The sequence below is a fragment of the Vidua chalybeata genome, chromosome 5 (genome assembly GCF_026979565.1).
Source record: "Vidua chalybeata isolate OUT-0048 chromosome 5, bVidCha1 merged haplotype, whole genome shotgun sequence".
NCBI classification, from domain to species: Eukaryota; Metazoa; Chordata; class Aves; order Passeriformes; family Viduidae; genus Vidua; species Vidua chalybeata.
In genome coordinates, this window is record NC_071534.1 from 7407582 (window position 1) to 7428701 (window position 21120).

General features: G+C 43.7%; 2 protein-coding genes across 4 annotated transcripts in view; both read right to left on the minus strand.

Annotated features, from left to right (window-relative positions):
• Positions 1 to 734: 734 nt before the first annotated feature.
• NOBOX (NOBOX oogenesis homeobox) lies at positions 735 to 16391 on the minus strand. The gene is made up of 8 exons (XM_053943156.1): positions 15102 to 16391; positions 12058 to 12681; positions 11573 to 11679; positions 11319 to 11437; positions 10178 to 10311; positions 3970 to 4246; positions 3174 to 3481; positions 735 to 1145 (listed from the first exon to the last, which is right to left on the minus strand). The coding sequence occupies exons 1-8, from the start codon at positions 15163 to 15165 to the stop codon at positions 790 to 792; spliced, it is 1989 nt and encodes a 662-aa protein (XP_053799131.1). The 5' UTR covers positions 15166 to 16391; the 3' UTR covers positions 735 to 789.
• Positions 16392 to 18501: 2110 nt separating this feature from the next.
• ARHGEF5 (Rho guanine nucleotide exchange factor 5) overlaps positions 18502 to 21120 on the minus strand; it is a 33849-nt gene continuing 31230 nt past the window's right edge. For all 3 annotated transcript variants that reach the window (XM_053942768.1, XM_053942766.1, XM_053942765.1), the window contains exons 13-15: positions 20723 to 20793; positions 20288 to 20392; positions 18502 to 20082 (exon numbers count right to left, since the gene is read on the minus strand). In XM_053942768.1, the coding sequence (XP_053798743.1) occupies positions 19928 to 20082; positions 20288 to 20392; positions 20723 to 20793 (331 nt within the window). In that variant the 3' untranslated portion in view covers positions 18502 to 19927. The remainder of the gene's footprint in view (positions 20083 to 20287; positions 20393 to 20722; positions 20794 to 21120) is intronic.

Below are 21120 nucleotides of genomic sequence, written 5' to 3' on the forward strand. Positions count from 1 at the left end.
CATGATCTGGAATTTTCACCCATGGGACTCTGGTTCCTGCATGAGTTCTCTCCTCTCAGAGGGCTGGTCAAGATTAGAATTTGTTAAGAAGGATAAAGCCAGGAGATTTCCAAAAAAAAAAAAAAAAAAAATCATGGTAACAAGAAAAAAAATACAACCAAAAAAAGAAAACAAAAAAGTGCATCTGTTGCAAATAATATTATCCTTGTCTCTTTTTGACTTTTGTTTTGCAGAATTTAAAATACAATTTTTCTTCTTCCTTTTTTTCTCAGAGTGCAGCATCAGTCATTAGTTTCTTCTTTAGTTTCTGAAAAAAAACCCAGATTCATAAGAAAATGTGACACAAAATACCTTGAATTTTTCAAATGTTTTATATCTTAAAATTAGATATGCACCGCCCACAAAGACACCCTTTCAAAGAATATTTATGTCATATGATACCTTTCAACAATTCTAGAGTAAGGTAATTCTGTTTCCAAGATAAAAGCCTAAGAATCTAAACAGAAAACCCTTCCTTCCCCTTCTCCCTTCTTGGTGAAGATTTGCCTTGAAGAGAAGTGTTCATGCCTCTGGAAGTCTTAGAAATAATCAGTTCTGTGTAGCCATCTGGCTCACAACAGATGATGTTTGAGAAAACACAGAACTTTTCTGTCCCCATTTCAAAAAACAGATGGATCTAAGAGCTAGGCATAGGAAAGGTGTAGCATCATGGGAACTGTCTCAGGCAGCAGCTCACAAAAAAATACACACCACAGTTTCTATCCTTCATTCAGGGGAGCTACTGCTGTCTTAGAACTCTTTCCCCTCCTCCTTCTCCAAGAAAACATTTAGCTGGTTACCAACAGTAGTCTCTCCTTTCTTGCTGCTGCTCTCTAAGTCCTCTTTTTCAGCAAGTGCTGCCAACTCTGGCTCTGTTTGGTAGCTCTGGTAGGAACTTTGCTCTGGTGGTGTCACTCTCTTTTGTTTTCCAGTCTGTGGCATGGATTCCAGTACTGTTCCATTGGCCACTTGAAGGAGATATGGCTCTGTGAAGTACTGCCCTCCTGCCACGCTAGAAAAAGGCATTTGGGAATGCAACTGATTGGAGAAAGGAGCTCCCTGCATGCAGAAATCACTCCAGGGCACAGCTGGATAGGCAGGGATGTCTGTTGAGGGAAAAGCCACCAAGAAAAGAAGAATAATGAAAATAATGGAAGCATGTCTATGTACAAGATGTGTGTGTTGTGCTTTACTCAGTGCACACACAGCACTACCATGCAGCAGACACCACACACAGAGCAAGGATCACTTTGCTTTTTACACTGCAGTGTATTTAACCAAAACATGGTTCTTAGGAAGAAAAGCTTACAAAGTTCATAGCATTGTTATAATCTAAAAAAAATCCATGCCACTCAGCACTGATCCTGAGGGTATGTAATGACAGCAGAGACATCCCCCTGTTTTTTTTTCCAGTCCCATTTTCCAAGTTAGCTCTGCCAGGCATAAGATGGATACTTAATCTTCACTTTCATTTATAAAAGCTATAAACCAGGCATGTTTTGTTAATTAATATCCATAATTCAACTAAGCTGCTCACTTGCTTATGTGCTGATGTAAGACTCACAGTTGTGCACTAGTAGACTGGTTTCCAGCCCTGCACTTTGGGAATCCTGGAACCTTTTCAGGAAGAAATTCTTCCCTTGTGAGGGTGGTATGGCACTGGAACCCAGAGGAGTTGTGGCTGCCTCATTCCTGGAAGTGTTCAAGGCCAGGTTGGATGGGGCTCTGAGCAACCTGGGATAGTGTAAGGTGTCCCTGTCCATAGCAGAGGGTTGGAACTGGATGAGCCTTAAGGTCCCTTCCAAACCAAGCCATTCCAAGATTCTATGATTCTGTGAACTTGGTCATCCCCACTGCATAACAGAAAAGCCATTCACTGCTGACTGTGTTCTGGACAAAAGTATGGAGTAAGAGAATATAAACTCTGCCTCTGTTCCTTCGACAACCTTCCAACTTCACCAGCTTGCACCTTTACACACCCCTTGATGCTCATACAACATGCCCCAAGGAATGCAACACACACTTGGGCATCAAGCTAGAAACACATTTCATTTCATGCAGTCTGGGGCACAGCCCTCTCATTATTTCTGGCACTTCAGACTAAAAAACCGCAGAAAATAATAATTATACCTTGGAACTAGAGCAGGCAGCAGGGCCAAGTGTGTTAGATAGCATGGGTGCTGCCAACCTGAACAATGTCAGCTCTGAAGAGTGGGGACGGGAGCCAGCTTGCAGCCTGATGTGAGTCAGACTGCGTCAGACTTCCCTCCCTGACAAGGTCCACAGAACTGGTACAAAAGCAGCAGCAGCATCTGTGGGCTAAAACTCTTTCCTCCCTCATGTCTTAAGACAAGGGATGGAGCTTTTTGGAGCGTGACCTTAATTTAACAAACCTGTCAGTCCAAATGAATTAATTGCAACGGTTTGTCATTTGATAATACTTGGGCTTGAATAACTTCAAAATACAAAGTCCAGACACAAAACAAGGAGATCAACAATGCCATTTTTACCTAGGAGTTTTTTTTTTTTCAGAAAATTATGCTGGAGTGCCTTTATCTCAATGCTGTTGCAAACTCAAGTCAGAGGAAGAATCTATGTCCATACTCTGTTATGTCTCTCTCTTCTTTTGCACTACCCTGAGATACATAACATGATTTCAAACTGGTTTCTGCAGAAGCCAAACAGTGAAGGCTGTTTTTCCTCACTACCTCCAACTATCCCATCTGCTGTGGCACCTTTTCCACTTTGCACCCTTGACTCCCACCACATGCAACGAAGGGATGTTCGTGTACACAACAGGACACTCCTGGAAAGCAAAAGTTACTTCTCCAGTCCAGCCAAAACCTCTACACTATCTGACACATTCACATTTTATGCTCTTCCTGACATGTGCAGTCTGGGTAATAGTAACTTTTGATTCAAATAAATGGGTTACTCAGTACTTTAAAAAAAAAAACAAGCATACAAGGAAATTAAGTGAGAAAAATGGGCACATCTATAGATTTGTGCAGGCATGTGGACCATTCCTTCTTTCTGTCACAGTCATCAGTGAACTCACTGATCATGCTGAATGCTTCAGGGTATTATTTAGTTACTCCAGAGGAGCGAGGTGCCAAAATAACTCAGAACTTTACCTGAATTGCCACTTGGCTGCTGTGGCATGACTGGTCCCTCTGTGTGATTTTGTACATAGCCTTGTGTGGCTCCATAGGTTATGGCTCCACTGTTGCCAGGTAAGTCAGGGAAAGCTGGATGGGATTCCAGGGGTGTTGGAGGAGGAAGGTGGTCCCTGGAGAACATATTGCTGGCCAGGTGACCTTGGTGACACAACTGGGAGAGCTGATAGATTCCCCCCTGGCTGCTGTACTGACAGTAGGTGGTCTCCAGGTTGTCTGCAGGCTCCAGCTGCTCCGGATAAGGGCAGGAAACTGGTGAACTGAAGCTGCAGAGAGCAAGGAGAGAGGCAACCCAGAGATTGAAGGAGGGTCAACAGCTACACCAACCTGTCCAATTAACAACTGTTCTATTGCCAACCCTTCTTCCCAAATGCCAGTCACAGGACAATGACAACAAAAGCCACTTCAGCGAAGTGCTTTCACAGCAGGATTCTTGAACAATGGGTATTAGTAAGGGATTATCTTCTAACTCTCCAAAGCAGCCCCAAACCATGAACACCCTCACTTTCACTTGACAGGCATGCAATTCTGAGAGCACTCCGAGTACAGGTATCACCTGTCTCATAGCAGGCACCCTGTCCTATTATGCACATTATACAGCTTTTCATACTCCCTTTAAAGGATATTGTCACATCTGCCTCTCCCTCTTCATTAACGCTCCCACCTAATTCCTCATCCCCTGTCCCACATTCACCCTCCCAAGGCTTCTCCCAGGGGCTGCTTTTTTCATCTCTCAAAGACACTCTGCCCCTACCCTTGATTCTGGACGCCGTAAGGGAAGGCTTCCCTGAAGCCATTTTCCTGGCTGGCCAAGCTGCATTCACTGCTGGGCATGTCCAGCATCAGGGGACCAATGTGGCTGTGGGGGTCGAAAGCCAGGCTGAGCGCCAGGCTGGCCCTGTGGATGGGAGGAGGGCTGGGAAAATTAGGGAAGCACTCCGCGCCGCCGCTGGAGTTGAAGTGCAGCTGCGGCAGCGCCTTGCTCTGAGCTTGCGCTTCACACGGTACCACCATTCCTGCCACCGAGGAGGCTGTGAATAAAACAGAGACTGTCACACCGTGCTGTCAACACTGGGAATCTGCAGGAGCAGGCAGAGGGAATGACAAGAGGAGCAGGACAGAAAAGCAAAATGCCAGTGAAAGAGTGGATGTTACTGATGGGAATAAAAGTAAATGAGTACCAGCGCTGCAGCTGAGAAGCAAAAGGGAGTAGTAGCAAGCTCTCTGGAACACAGGATGTTTATTGGGTAAATAAAATTACCTTTGTGATTTCAGTCTCTGCATACTATCTTTATTCAGCTCTCAAGAAGGCAGCCAAATGAGGCAAAGTACTTCTTGGAAAAGAGCCAGGAACAATCCCCCAGTCATCTTCCATTTCTACTGTCCTCTGGGAGGAGTGTGCTGCACAGATCATCCTTTAGAAAAAATGAACTGTGCTTTGAAAGAAACAAAGCTGTGCCTTTACAAATCCACTCTTCACTCTGATGAGTCATGCCAAAAACAAAAATTAAAAATGTAGAGATGGCAGCTGAAGGTACTTGGGAAAAAGAAGGTGGGAGATGGGAAAGGCAACCAACACTTTTTGGTTGGTAGAATCTTCAGTCTCCTCAGTCACTGCTGGAAAAGGAGAGAGGCACAGTTTCCTACAGAACAGCCTCTGTGGAAAGACACAATAGAGGAAATTAAATATCAGAATCAGGTATGCTGGTGATCCAGAGTAACAATTATACACGAAGCTCAGGAAGCTAGGGCATGGTGCAAGAAAATGAGCTTCTCTCTTATGGCAATTAGCAAATGGTTTCTCTCTTCACAAATGCAACCATCATGTGTGCAGGAAGCTGCAATTTCTCCAGTCTAGCTAGGCTGAACCAGCTCAAGGATGAGGAAGAGAAGAGAAAATATCACCAGCTGCTCAGGTGAAGCTCTCCCACACATGGCAAAGCTTTCAGGGAAAGTCTGTGGCTGCACTTCACCTTTGCAGGCATAGAGAGTAAGATTAAATGCACTCCACCAGGTGTGACTCAAAGGCCTTAAACACAAACATAAAGATGCCATAACAAGTATTAGCAGCCTTTAGAGAACTTTGGAATGCATGTCCAGAGAGCTGATGAGGAGTTTCCACTTCAATATCTTGCAGTACTGTTTCTCAGATTGCCCAGTGTGCTGGGCAGTTTTGTGCCTCCTACTGCATCTTCCCACATTCTGTTTTTTTCCAACTCTCTGCAGCCATGGAGAGAAGGAATCAAATGTTTCAATGAAAACTTTTCAAGTTTTCAACAGCCCTGATTTTAGGCTCAGTCAGAAAACTGAAGCAAAATCTAGGATGGCATCACTAAAGCATTCACTTACCCAGGCATTTCTCAGTGGTTTATTTTTTCTGTTTGAACACATTATTTATCCATGCCAGGCAGCATCTCGGATGTACCTGTTGCATTCCTGGGTTTTGGCTTGGCCAGAAATGAAACTGAAGATCTCTTGATTTTTTTAAAACCCTTCATTAGCACTGCTTGTCCTGACCACTGTGCCCCAGAATGTTCACACAAACGTTATGGAGCAGCAGCCATGGGGGGCACAACCTACCTGAAAAGCAGTCAATATCCAGGTAAAGCTCCAGTTCAGTAATGACAGCTGTTCTGCAGATGGCCCTGCTCTTCCTCAGGATGAACACAAGCAGCCCAGGAAATCACTTCTAAACCCACTTCCATACCTACTAAGAATAATTTAAATTTTTAAAAATATTTGCATCACTTAGTGCAGGTAATTTGTGGATCATGGCAAGAGGATCCCCAGGCACTGAGACTGTGAGACAGCACCCTCGATCTCCAAAGAGCTGGTTCAGCCTTTTCTAAAGTCTCCTCTGCTTCTCTGTCCTTTCAAAGAGACACTGTCTTCCAAATAAAGTCACAAATGCAGTAAGAAGAAACAATTCCCAGAGAAATCATATCTGCTGAATCTGACATATCTACAGAAGATTCCAGAGTTGTTCCATGAAGTATTCTGACCCCTGGTTTGACATAATGCTTACATTGTACAATTCTTTGGCTCTTCCTGATGCTGATGTAGAGAGAGAGAGAGAACCTCAGAAGGCTTTCCAGTGAACAAGGGAATGTAACAGTAGGATTTTTAGTTCTTGCTTCCGTTACTTCTGGGTTCTCAGTCCATGAGACAACCTTGGGAATTTCTGGAGAGCAATTTAATAATTTACACCTTCAGATCTCTGAACCAGTCCTGGCACTACACTTGACTTAACTCTAGAATGGTTATTCTGTTTCCAGCCTTTACTGGAATCAAGGGCCATCACAAAGCTTTTGATAGATTCGTCCTCGTCTTGAACTTATGAGAGAAGAAATTTGTTCAAAATTTGTTGGAAAGCCAGAGTCCTATAAATGAAGTCATTAGAGCTTGTAATTTATTTATTGTTCTTTGACAGGCCATATCCAGCTTCATCCAATTGCTCCCAAGATTTCCATTACAATCCCATCTTTGCCAGTGAATTTAATCACTTTGCTATTTGCTTAAGTTACCTGCACAGGCTGGGCTCCTGACAGGTGTCCTCAGCAAGGCAAACACATGAAACAAAGGATTTCCTGCAAAAGCACCAGTGGGGCAGAAAAATTTCCTCCCACAAACCAGAGGCACAGAAAGGAACTTTTCTTTCTAACTTTACTTAACTCTAAAGAAAACATAAGCCAGTGAATCACAGATACATATGTATCAGTAAGAAATCTCAGAAGACCAAGAAAAGCTTCAAATAATTGCCAAATCAGAAGCCATAACTGCCAGCAAGGTAACACTCATCTCAAATACAACTCACTGACATTTTAAATCAGCTTGTTTGGAGAACTGGTAAGAACAGTGGGACATTAAAAAAAAAAAAAAAAAAAAAAAAAAAACAAACCCACATACCAACAGTCAGAAGTGCTGGATAGAGCAAGGAAAAACAATGGAAATTGCAGCACTGAACACTCTGCAAAGGTCTCATGCACTGAAGTAATTTTCTTGTCCTGCTTAAAGTGATTAAAAAAGAAAGCACCTGAATAGCCACTCCAGCAGGTCATACTCTGTGGGCCCAACTGCACCACGATGCAGAAATCAGAGGCTTTTGCTGAAACCATCCATGAACTGTTTCCACAAGAGACACTATTAAGCAATTGGTTTTGCCTTGTAAATTGATAACCTTTTTCATTCATCTGTTTCCTCTTTTGTTTTGCACCTGTTAATTTGGATTTTATCCTATCCAAGTTTTGTCTCCTTCATTTTCTGAGATACTCTAATAAAGAAAGCAGGCAGTCCATGGGTGGCCCTATTTCTAGGCAAGCTTTTTGTCTGAACAGATTCAAGTCACGTTGACTTTCATTTTCCTTCTGTTTCATTTTTTGCTTTTATTTTTAAAGAGAAGAAGTCTGACTTTGCAATGGTAAACAACAACAAAAAAGTGAGTTTCATTCCTCACAGCTGTGTTATCCTGCACCTAGTAAGGCAAAACTGCAACTGGAGCTTTCCAGGTGATTGTGCCATGCAAATCTCTCTTCTACAAGGAGTCTCTACAAGTAATATCAGTCTTTTCTCTCAGAGAGGACACTTGCCCTTTTTCTTCCTTACGCATTGCACCAAGAATTCAGATGGGACCTTTCTTTCCTATCAGAAAGAATTGCTTGTGTTTTCCACATGGAGAGCTGCATCCCAGTGTGCAGATCACCCAGAAAGAAATGGATCAATGCAAGCAGAGGACAAGATCATGTCCCTGAATTAAACTATTTCTCTGACAGACATTATCTATCAGGGCAAATAGCTTCAAGCTGAGAGAGAGTAGGTTTAGATTGGATAATAGAAGGAAACTCTTCCCTGTGAGGCCCTGGCACAGGTTGCCCAGAGAAGCTGTGGCTGCCCCATCCCTGGCAGTGTTTCAGGCCAGGTTGGATGGGGTTCTGAGCAACCTGGGATAGTGGAAGGTGCCCTTGCCCATGGCAGGAGGGATGCAATGAGATTATATTTAAGGTCCCTTTCAACCCAAATCATTCTGTGATTCCCTGATATTCTCTCCTGACTAAACCGTGTGTCAGCAGAGGTACTTTAGGAACTGGGAGAGGTTCCTAAGACATAAAAATCAGAGGATACTTGGTTTGTTTCCTTTAAACAAATTGTTTCACAAAACCTTGGTTTCTATCCAATTAAATACAGGGCTCAACAGACTTCACCACTTCATCACTCTGAAAGCAATGAATTACTCAAACACTTTGACCATATTTAGTCTGTTGCAAGAAGTGGAAAAACTGGAACTGACTGAACTACAGTTAAAAAGGTCATTGGATTGACTAAAGGAGTCCTTGCCTTGAGAGGATGACAGGCAAATTTAAATGACAGAAGTACTAGATTAGGTTATAAAGAAAGTATCTCAATTACATTCTTTTAGCAACACATGAAGCATTCTAAGCTTACAGTTGCTTTCCACCATACCAAAATACCTTTAAGGTAAAAGCACTATTAAACAATTTGAGTAATTCTTAGAAAATGAGTTGCAGGAACTGGCCTTAATACTGACAACTAAATATTGATATATTTAGAATACAATGAGAGGACAGCCATAATGGCATGAAATTCCAAAGAATTAATTATGCTGGGAAGCAGGAAAACACGCACAGCAGTACCACATGTCAGCACATCTACTGCTTGGGATATCCATCCCTAAGGAAGTGGTGGAGTCCTCATCACTTTGGAAATCTTCTCATGTTGTGCCAACTTGGAAACACAAACGTATCTAGGAAATGCTTTAGGGGGCACTCCTGACTCGAGGGAATGCTCTTGAACTGCACACATCAGTGAACAATTAGACAAATGCTCTCTCTTTCATTGCCATCAATCTTTTAACAGAGCTCGGGTGGAAAACTGGTTGAACAGCACAACCTACTGACTTAAAACTCCACTGCAACAGTGATTAAATTCAGCCCTCAGCTTCAGAGCTCGGCTACTCTCACTCCCTCAAGGTCTTGCACAAAATGGAAACCTGCCCTGCCTGGAGAAGGCAAGGAAGCCCCTTTGGATGTTTTAAGGTGTGGAGTACCTGATGGAGCCTTTACAACACCAGCAGTTCACAGAGTGCACCTTCCTTACGCAGCTCACTTGGCTCAGGCTGTAACCAGAATGTTTCCATCTAAACCAGAATATGGGGAGTGTGTATCTGCCACGGAGAACATCAGAACCAGAACAACACTCCCCATATCCTTCACAGGAGCAGGACCAGTGACAAACAGCTGTTATGGAAGAATGCCCTGCTCAGTTATCCTTATGAAGTTCTACTCAGAATTCCTTGACAGCTTGTGCTAGGACAGAAACAAGGACTGCAACTCTGTCTCCAGAACTAGCACAGAGGCACCACCATGCTGGTACATAACTGGTAGAGACTCAATCAGCAGTGAACTGCCATACCTACCATCATAGAATCATTGGAAGAGACCTTAAGGACCACCTCATTCCACCCCCCTGCCATGGCCATGGACACCTTCCACCTTTTTCCCAAGGACCTGAGCCCAGGTGGCTCAGAGCCCCATCCAACCTGGCCTTGGACACTGCCAGGGATGTGGCATCCATAGCTACTCTGTGCCAGTGCCTCACCACCCTTGCAGGAAAGAATTTCTTCCTAATATCTAACCTAAAATTCCCCTCTTTCAGTTTGAAGCCATTCCCTCTTGTCCCACCACTACAGTGCCTGATGAAGAGTCCCTCTGCAGCTTCCCTGTAGGCCCCTTCAAATACTGGAAGGTTCCTCTGAGGTCTCCACAAAACGTTTTCTCCTTCAGGCAGAACAGCCCCAACTTTCGCAGCCTGTGGAGTGACGTGGTGTCACTTTTTGCACTGATGGCATAAGGCTCTGACATGGCCTTTCCTAAAGCCTTTGGGAACCTCCCAGCTCCACCAGCTAATGCTGCAGCTGTGCAAGACACACGTGCTGGTCGGGGTCTCACCTGAGGCAGAGGTGGGTGATGCAGGGTGTGTGCTGAGCAGGCTGGAGGAGTTCCCAGCTCCAGGGTCTCCTCCCAGCACGCCGGGCTGGTCTCCAGCAGCATCAGGCAATGGAGGCACAGGCAGAGGAGGTGACCTGCAGCAGACACAGAGGACAAGGCAGGGCATTATGACCAGTCATGCACTCCTCTACCTGACAAGGGGCAGATCCTACATCACCAGCAGGTGCAAAAGGAAAGCACTGGCTATCTACAAGTGCAAGGAATGCTGTATCAAAACTCTTTGAGGAAGCAGCCCCAGGTCACTTGAATAGGAGAGGCAGCAGGAACACTGCAATGAAGTAAGGTGCTCTCCAATCTTCCACTTTAATTTCTCCTCTTCCACTTAATTTTTCCTCTTTCCATTCTGTTTTCTTCGTAAGTGCCACAAACATATCCCTGTGGAGATTGATTTCTCCCCTCACACATTCACCATCCCTTGAAAGACCATCTACCCTCTTACATATTCCCTTTCCCCCTATTAATATCCTCTGCTCACATATGAAAAGTGCTACCTTGGATTTCTTCAAAGAAGTCCATGACTTTCTAAGACTGATCTAAGCAAGCAGCATTCTCTTGGATTTCTTCAAAGAAGTCCATGACTTTCTAAGACTGATCTAAGCAAGCAGCATTCTCTTGGATTTCTTCAAAGAAGTCCATGACTTTCTAAGACTGATCTAAGCAAGCAGCATTTCCATCAACAAGTGAAAAATCCATGGAAATGGAAAGTAGTGGTGGGAGAACTGGGTTAAAAGAATCCCCAAGGACAACCAAAGCACCTGGCTGATGCATTCACAGAAACTAAAAGTGAAGAGATGATTCCATAAACTTTTCCATCTCATCTCTTGCTCTTTACATGACTTCAGCCAGAGCAATTTAAATTGTTTTATTTCAAAATTAATTTGATTAATCTGTGTTGCAGGTTAATCAAAAGGACTTTTAAGAGGGTCCATCACAATTTGCCCAGAAATCTTACAGGCTACCTAGGTCCTACTCAATGCTCAGCTGTTCACTGTTAAAAGGTGAAGGGGAAATGGCAAAAGAAAATATTTCATTTCTTAGGTATCAATTTTGGAAAAATGAGAAAACAGAGTAAGTTCCTTACCCATAGCCCTCTGATCCAAAGGGGACTGACAGAGCTGATGATGCTGGATATTTTCTGTTGCCTTTTATACTCAACTTCTGCAATTTCCGCCATTTTGCTCTGCGATTCTGAAACCAGACCTGAAAAATGGGAAGAAAGGAATGCATTCAGGAAAGAAGCCATCTAGACATGGGGACACTGACAATGTCCCAGTCCCTGCCCATCCCTTTTCTGCACAGAACCCACAGGCAGCACTGTCCCCCCGCAGGCATTACCAGGATACGCTGTGGTGTCACACCAACCACAGCTGCAATCTCTCTCCTCTTCTCATTGTCAGGATAGTGGTCTTCCTGGAACATCTTCTCCAGCTCTTCTACTTGCTCTAGAAATGATGCATTATCCAAAGAGAGGGAGATGGAAAGTATGTGACAAGAAAATAAGAAAAAAAAAAATTACAAAGAGAGGGAAACAGAAAAAAAAAAAAGAACATTTCACTATACTAGAAATACATGAGTAAAAAACGATTTTTAAAAAATAAACCACAAAAATCAACAAAAATCTTCTTCAGCTGTTTCAAAAGCAAAGAGCATTGCTAGTGATGCTTCAAATGAAAGACACTCAGCAACTTTTATAAGTGGAAGTCTTCACACACCTAATGGTATAGAGTGCAGTACAATACCAGTTAGAGCAGATCAGCACTGGGAAGGGAACACCAAGTGCCACTGGCACTGCCAATGTCACTGTGTGCCCTGGGATCTACCTGTACTATAGAAGGTGCGGGGTTTCTTCTTGACAGGTAAGGATTTTTTTCCCTTGGCCACATCACAGGTGCCTCTGGACTCCAGGACTGAAGAGCTCTTGTAGGAATTCTGAGCTGCAGCGCTGGCTGGAGCACCTTTGGATTGGTGAGGGGCCAGGCCGATCTCCTCCTGCCTGCAGGGAGCTCCAGCCACTCCACTGGATGCTTGCTTAGTATTTTCCTTCTTTGCCTCCGTTTCAGTCTCAGCAGGGCAGTAAGTCTCAGAGTGCTCTTGTGACCCTGACTGACCTGTGGGCTCCTGTGCTAATCCAACCTTCGTGTCGCCGCAGAAATCCGATGGTTGCTCACATGCCGAGGCAAAGTCGTGCTGGCCATCAAGGACAACGGAGCCTTTGGAAGATGACCCAGTTGCCTGCAGGGTGCTGCATCCCCCATCTTCTTCCACCTTCTTTACAGAGCTATTCCTATCTTCTAGTCCCAAGTTATCCTCAACTATTTCTTGTCTGACTGTGCCTGGGAATGCAGGCAGCACACTGCTCCCTGCACCGTGGTCACCAACAGCATCAGCATCCACCACAAGGTGCTCTGTATTCAGCAGCATGTTCTCCATCTCATCCTGGCACTCTGCAAGGCAAAAATGGGGGGAAAAAAACCCAAACCCCACGCCACATGCCCGTTGCCTAAGCTGGATGTGCCTGGATTGGGAGTTTCAGTTATGGGGGAAGGAAAAGCCCACACAACAAAACCCAACAGTGACAAGAACCAGAGAGCTCAAAATAAAGACAGGTACTGCCAGGAAAGCAACAGCAAAGAACCTGATATGGTCAATATGGAGATACTCAAATGTGTGATGAGAAAAGCCTCATTTTAAAAGCTGTAAACTACAGAAGAGGGTCATTCCAGACACACAGAACAAAGGGAACCTTGCATATTACGAATACAGTAGTGGGAAAGCAGCCTCAGGGATAATAAAGGTCTCTGGAATAAGCAAAAGAACAAAAATCAATGACCCGACAAGATCCTGTCATCTTATTAAAATTAGCGAAAGAAAGACAGAAGCAAAATTCTACTGTGTCAGCAGGGATTACCTGACAAACGTCATCACTTTTTTACTTTTGTAGAGTTCTATCATACCAAAGTTGGCCAAGCAAAATACCATTAATTGTACAAACTTCTAATAACTGCCTTAAATTATTTCTCTGCAGCTTCAGCCACATTTCTGTGTAACACTTTTACAAGATAGGGAGTGAAATAGGGGGATAAGGACAAAATTAGGTACAGAAGTCCAACTAAGTTTAACAAAAACCACAAACTGTGTTACAATAAGACAGACTAAATAGTAGAAGACAGGTCAGAAAGAACACAGCAAGAGAAATAATTAAAATAGGCAACAGAATAATACAGAAGCCTTATAATTTCCCAGCTGGCACATAAATTTCTAAATAAAAAGTTCCAAAAATCTCCCAATTGGTTCAGAATGTGTGAGTCTGTGTGATTTCTGCTACCTACATTTTTTTAAAAAGTGACTGTTTCATAAGAATAGGAAGTCGAATAATAAACCCAAACCCATGTATTTTGAGCAGACTGTTGGCAGCATTTCAATAGCAGATGACAACAGAGAAACTAGATAGTTTAATTTTTGGGGGAAAAATATAAAAATAATTTCATTTCACTGTGCTCTGCTTTTGATATATATTAATGTAATGCCAAAATAAAGGATTTGCTTCTGCCTCAATGTCTCTTTCTGAAAAAAACTGTTAATCAAGGAGGAGCCCCACAATTCCAAGCAGACAAGAGAAATTTCACAGAAGTATGAGGGGATGGCAGGCTGCTCCGAGAGCATCTAATTGGCTTTTTATAGGACTAAGAGAACCAAATTAGTTGTAGAGGAAAGAAACAAAAGCAGGCAACTATGCAGCTATAACAATTTGATCTTGTTAAGCAGCAACAAGTTTCCATTGCAGTTAAATGAGATGAAATATCCTGATAGGGAGGGTCAAGAACTGAATGAGGAAGACGACATCTCTGGTCTATGTAATTCCTTTTTCTACCATCCTCCTGGTTGCATCTGAGCTTATCTCACTCACTATGTAAAAAAAGAGTATTTTCACATTATTTGAGCAGGGCTTTTATTTGTTTCTATGCAAACCCCAGTATGTGTTTACACCACAAAATAAGCGTCCAAATCTTATGTGGGTACCTTGTATCTGTAGAATAAATGGACACCTGGGAGTTTAATATTCTTTACAGAAATAGTCCTCCAAGTGAAAGTAAACTGTCGTGTTTTATTTCTAGAACAGATAGAAAAGACCTTACAACCATTTGGGACTGCCAGGGAAAAGAGCTGAAATGAAAACCAAGTTTGGAGAGAAAGACGGGCCTTCCTGGTAACAAAGGGAGTTATGAAACCACTCCTTTCTCCCATCATTAAGAGAACAGACTGAGCATCACTTTGTCCCACTTTTAGGAAAACAGAACCTTAAGCAGAAGGGATTTTAACAAGTGGGAACATCAGGAATAGGTATTCTGGAACACCTAGTGCACTTGCAGCAAGCCAAGCCCCCTTTTCCATCTCACAGCCACCTCCTTAGACGTTCCTCGGAAAAAAAGCCAACCACTTGAACCTAAACGTTTTTAGGGTTGTTTGGGGCATTTGGTACAAAGCCACCTGAACACACAAATGGCAGGGGAAAAGGAACAGCCTCCGAGGTCCCGCCACACACGGAGGGGGAAAACTGGACAGCGGGGGAAGGTGCAAGTGAGAAACCCCGAGGCAGCGGGAGCCGCTCGGTGCGACACAAAGACAAGACCCCCTGCCCCTGCCCAGGTGCTTTTACAAGCAGGGGACACGAGGGCCGGGGAATCCATCATTCCCAGCCGCGAGGCCCAGGACGTGGAAGGCTAATGAGCGCCCAGATAACATCGCTGAGGAGCGATTATCCTCCCCCAGGGCTGCTCATTAGCCTCATTGCCGGGTGCCTCCCCCCGGTCATTAAGGCGAGCCGGCATCACTCATGCCCCCCTGCCCTCACCCACACCCTTACCACAGCCCATTCCAAGCCCTCCGGCCGCCCGCTCCAGCTGCTGCTCCTCGTCTGCCCCGTCCATGCCGGCTCCTTGGCGAGCCCCTCGGCCCCGGCCCGGTTAATGCCCCGCCCGGCGGCCCGTCCTGCCCGGCCCCGGCCGCCTCATCAAGGGCACCTGGGCACAGCGCGGGACGCCGCCCTGCACCCGCAGGAACCGCGCTGGGCCCCTGTCCCCCACACGGAATGGTCCAGCCTCGGTGAGGATATCGGGAAGAACGCTCCCCGTGAGGAGATGGCTGAAATGTCGCCGTGTGCGCTTTGGTGTTGCAAAGCTGGTCACCCGTGGATGAGGGGAACCTCGTTGTCAGGAGTGCTAGACCCAGTTCTGGGCTCCTCAGTACGAGGAGGACAAGGAGCTACTACTGGAGAGGGTCCTGTGAAAGGAAACAAAGATGATGAGGGGTCTGGAATGTTACAAGGAGAGACTGTTCTGGCTGCAGACGACTGAGAGGGGATCTTGTAATCCATATAAATAATCTTTAATGGGTAGCATGAGGATGGTGCCAGACTCTTTTCAGTTGTGGCCAGCAACAGGACAAGGAGCAATAGCCATGAGCTAAACCGCAAAAAGTTTAATCTCAACGTGAGGAAGACCTTTATTCCGTAGAGAATGGCAGAGCACTAGAACAGCTGCCTGGGAGGGAATGGAGTTTCCTTCTCTGGGGATATTCCAAACTCATCTGGACATGTTCCTTTGTCACCTGCCCTGACTAGACCATCTCTAGAGATGCCTCCCAGCCCTAAGAATTCTGTGATTCTGCTCTTTTCCTGTGGCCTGGCAGGAAGACATTTGTTTTATGTGTTCAGCAGCGGGGGCTGCAAGGAATAAAATGGCGCTTCCTGACTTTTGGGTGCTGTAATTTGTGTCCTTTCAATGCTTAACAATTTTTAGTAAAAAGAAAGCTCCTAAGAGAACAGCACCAGTCAGTGCTTGCATGAAGAATGAGACTTGTGTTCTGATGCACCAAAACAGAACATCCTTCATCCTCCTCCTGTATATTAGCTCATTGTCGTGTTGCTGGCACAGCACTGATCTCCTCTGGATTCAAAATTCCTGTCTTTATTTCAAGGTCCACTTTCGGCTTCTAAGGCCTTGCTTCTGCACATGCTTCCACCAAGAGTCATTTCATCAGGTTAAACAAGTGTAAGCTGAAAGACCTGTGCCAACATTTTGGAGCCAGTATAATTGGTCTAACAGTGCACCGGGTTCAGCTATCAGCTGCAAGAAGTTGGGGCTAAAATGGCATTTAATTTGTTAACAGGATTCAGCTGACAAGACACAACATCTTGGAGGGTCATGGGACCTCTTCAATATTAGAAAAAAATGCAAATGCAAAAATCACTATCTGCTTTAAAAGTTGTTTCTGAGCAAGGCTGTGTTTATTTACAGAACTCTGGTCCTAATATCACCTTTTTTGTGAAAATAATAACTGTGGAGAACGCTTTCATTTATTTTCCTTGAGCAGGGACCAACACAGGTCTCCAGCACTAGGAGTTTTTGGGGTTTTTTTTGTGCCATACATATATGTGTATATTTATTTATATATATATATATACACATATATATATATATATGTGTATATTTATATATATATATATATATATAAATAAAAAACCACATTAGATATATACACTTATATATATATAAAACTACTTTATACTTATATGTATTTCAAACTACATGTCTAAATGTCAGCAGACATAAAATTTGATTTTGAAACATACCCTGACTTCTCAGCTTCTCAGCAAAACTTTTTAAATGCAGCTCATGCTTGTACTTCATTGCTGTCATTTTCACAAAAAGAAATTAGTGTAACTGCCCTCTGAGGGTTGTCTTTAATTATTTCTTTTTTTCAGAAATCCTGAAATTCTTTTGTCCAGATACACTTTGTATCAGTCTCCACAGGTTCCTGGGGAAGATACAGTGGCACCTCTCACAGAATCTTTGCAAATAGCACTAAAGTGTTGGGATTTGCATGACATACCCTATGCTTCTATTTAATATTGATTTTCTGATAAATCAGGTAATCCACATTATCTAATGTGGGGAGAAATTGTGACACAATTAAGACTGTCAGAGTACACAGTAGGTGCTTTGCTAACTTGATTCCTGTATTGTGAACGTGCATTTGGGAGGGATATTGTACTAGTTTTAAGTTTGTACAAATCAAAGATATGTCAATCAATTTCAAAAAGCACTTCAGTGTAGATTTGTTTGTGGATTTTGATGGCAGGATGGTGCTGGGGCTAAAAGTTTAACTAAATAGTGAGAAGTTGAGACATGCCTGAAATGTAAGAAATCAAAGTAACCCGGGGTATAAGCACTTGTTCTTAGAAGTGTAAGCTGACCTTTAAATGCTCCTCAACATACAAAGGCCTGACTTGAGGAAATAAAGGCTGTACCTGTGACAGGGACAAGTTAACCTTTGATCCAACTAGTTAAAAAGTATAGAAGTGCTGTCAGTCATGACAACAGTACCCTTGAAGTTTCCTATGTCAAGTGGAATTTTAACAACATACGGAATTAAGCATATATTAATGCTTAATTATGCTAAGCATAATTAGCCATGAATATATGCCAAATTCTGTACAGGAGGCTCTAATGAACAATCCACCTGCTTGCTTTCAAGAGCAGAAGTTGAAAGAGTAAAGAACTCTCAACCTGAGGTGTTGAACAAGATGACTTCTAATTTAGAATGGGGATATGTACGGCTGGCTCCTCCTGGAAGAAGCTGAAGTGGATGTGGGATGCCTCAACTGTCTGTGTGAGATGACCTTACACAGACATGCATGGCATCATTCTGTGTCCCACCTGAGACACTGACAATCCTGGGGACTTGGAACTGCTTAAATTCATGGCAGCTTAGGACAAGCAGGCATTTGGGATATCTGGATAATTTGGGTCTTGTGGAGGATTATAACCCTTCTTGTGTGAGTCTGAAGTAGAGCTCTGCTTTGGCTCTTAGCTCAGGACCAGCTCCAGTCCTTCTTGGGGGGGGCGGGGGGAAGTGTTAGCAGGTTGTTGTCTGACCATAGATTAAAAGTTGAATGAGTGGGTCCTGTCTTTCTGCTCTAGTGGGCTGGACTCCCATTTTCTGTAGTTCATCCCTTCAGCTTACCTTCAGTTACGGATGACTAACACCACTGTGGAAGAGCTGCAGCATCAGCTCTCTAAGGCTGGGGATAATACTGAAGAACCTTAAGGCTGGATAAACCCAGCTTTCCTCACTGCCTCTGCTAAAGAGAACTCTTTGTACTTAACAGTCACTTAGAAAGGAAAATTATAGCAAAAAAATACTGCATGTATATTCAGTAAATTAAATTACTTACTTTCAATAGGAAAACCTAAGTAGCAAGGCAAGCAGAAAGCTTTTTAACTGGAGAAGTGCATGAGTTTATTAGGACTAAAAGCAACTTTTTTCTTTTAATCCAGCTAAAATTATTGATATAAATAGGCCATAATAAGCTATTCTAGATACAATGTAAGTGGGATTTAAAGGCAGAATGTTACAAAGACAGAAAGCTGGAAATACACAGGTAACTAATTCTTCAAATATATTAAATGCAAGAGGCTACACGTGGCTTTCTTTGGTGTATTGATTCTTAAACTTGATCTTGCATTGACTGAGCTGAACACTTTAACACAGAAACAGTATTTTACAGTTGAAGGCATATCCTCAAACAGACAGGTTTTGCACAAATGCATGTAAACTGGACTTAAAACCAGAGAGTCCTTAAAAAGAACAAAGACCCTGCTGCATATTTTGACTTTATCTACAGTGGCTAAATATCTCAGTGTTCTCCGTAAGTGTGCAAAATGGTGCATGCAATACCACATCAGCAATCAGAGTAAGAGCAGCAGTAAAGTGCCACTTCATTGCATGTGCCTAGTCCTGGTTATTCTGTATGGGGCGTGTACCAACATGAAATATAAAACTTTGTCAAAGTCACTGATCTTCCAGGGGGAGGCAGAGTAAAAAAAAAAAAGGTCAGTTCAGATGGCTTGGTGGGATGCTTGATCAGAAGAGATGTGACCTTTGTGAAGCAAAGTCCTTAGCATGATACCTCTTACGTGAGGGAAATCATCACAGCGGCTTCTGAAAACTCTGCATAATTCCAACAGATTTTGTAATGCTGTCAAGGACTCTTAACAGCATTTGGGTACAATGAAATATTTGCCTATCTAAACCCCAGTAGACTTGCATGATCTATTACATAAACTGCCCTAAATGGAAATTACACTATGGAGATCAAATGCCATGAAGGTATCCAGAGGATATTCAAATGGAATATTCTCCTCAGCTCTGTTGTGCTTTGCACTTAGCACCTTCCTTCTCTGGAACTTGACGCTCTCAGGGCTGCTAATACTAGTGAATTTAGCCTCACAACATGCAGTGAGGTAGGTAAGTTTACCCCCATTTTGCAGATGGCAAAACTGAGGCAGAACTCTGAAGTGACTTGCATAAGGTCCTGCAACTTGTCAGTGGCAAAACCAGGAATATGCTTTCCGAAGTCCAGACCCGAGACATCTGTCCTATTTAAGTCCCTCCCTACTACCACAAAGCAAGCAATACATGCAATCTTTATCCCTCCTCTTGCTGCCGTAGTCCTGCTGACACAGAGGAAGCTTTTCCTGATTGAATTCCCGCTTTCTTTGGCAAAAAGCACCTGGTCCTGTCAAAGTGCTGTGTATTATGCTCTTCACAGAGGCATTTCTTCTGAGGCACGATAGAAAAGCCATGGTATCCCCATGGCAGGGAGACTGTACAGGTCCAAACAGAGTCTTATTTCTTGCAGAAAACCTGCTGCTTGGCATTCTTCACCCGTTGTTCCTCCTTCAGGTTCTTCTGCCGCACGTGTTTGCTGGAGATGTTTTCCACGTGTTCTGAGGGGAACCAGCCTCTCTCCCGGTCTGAGAGTTTTACTCCTTCTATCCACCCTGTGGTGTGGGGAAAAGCACAACATGAGGCAAAAGTCATATATTTTTTTCACTGTTTCCCATAAAAAGCCCCCTCCAAAAAGACCCTAAGAACAAAGGAAAAGATCCCCTTTCAGCTTCCAAATAAAGCATCCTGAAGAAGATGAAGAATCCCTCTGTCCTCTCAATCCTATAGTTTAAGACAGGCACTGTTCGTTCTGCTCACCATCATTGCTGTACTGCATAACCATGATGATATCTGCCTTCTCCAAAGCCAGCTCATCATTTTCCCGAGCCTTGTAAGTCTTTATGCACTGAACCTGAGGTGCATCTGAAGGGGAGGAAAGATCACATTGATATATTGGAAAGCAACAGTAAACCTGTGGGCATCAGCTCCCAAGGAGGTGAAGAGTAAGGAGCTGCCCAAATAAAAAGCAGAGAACTGGAAGGGACACTGCAGGTCCTCATCTAAAACAAAGTGTTAAAACATGTAAAATAACTGGCAGCACCCAGCATTGAGGGAAAACCCATGAGTATGTTCTTTATCTACAAAACCCCAAGTATTCTGCCTTGGAATCCTTCTGGGGTGTCCCACCTCACAGTGCCTGTGACTCCTGCGAGCCAGCCCGCCCCCATTGCTGCAGCAGGGGAGCAGTCTCACCAGGGCATTCCAGGAGGTCCGGTTCTCCCCGCGGAGGAGCCAAAGCAGAGATCCACCTCAGCTTCTCACTGCTGGAAAACAGCACAGAATAGGTATCAGCATTCAGTGTGAGCAACAGCAGTCTGGTGACTGAAATGGGGTGGGGTGGAGGGTGTTTGTTCACACAAAGGGAAGCAGAGAAAGGAGGTGGGAAAAGGCAAACCTTCCCATTTTTGGAGGCTGATGGTATGACATAATGTGGTAGTATTGTATGAGCAGCTATGATGAGAGAGCAGGAAGGTGTTTCACAAGGAAATAGTTATAGCAAGAGGATGCTTTTCAAGACCTCTGCTCAGCAGTTGCATTTAGTATTTCAGCATTTGAGTAGCTGAGGGACAACCATCAGGCTACTAAGAGGT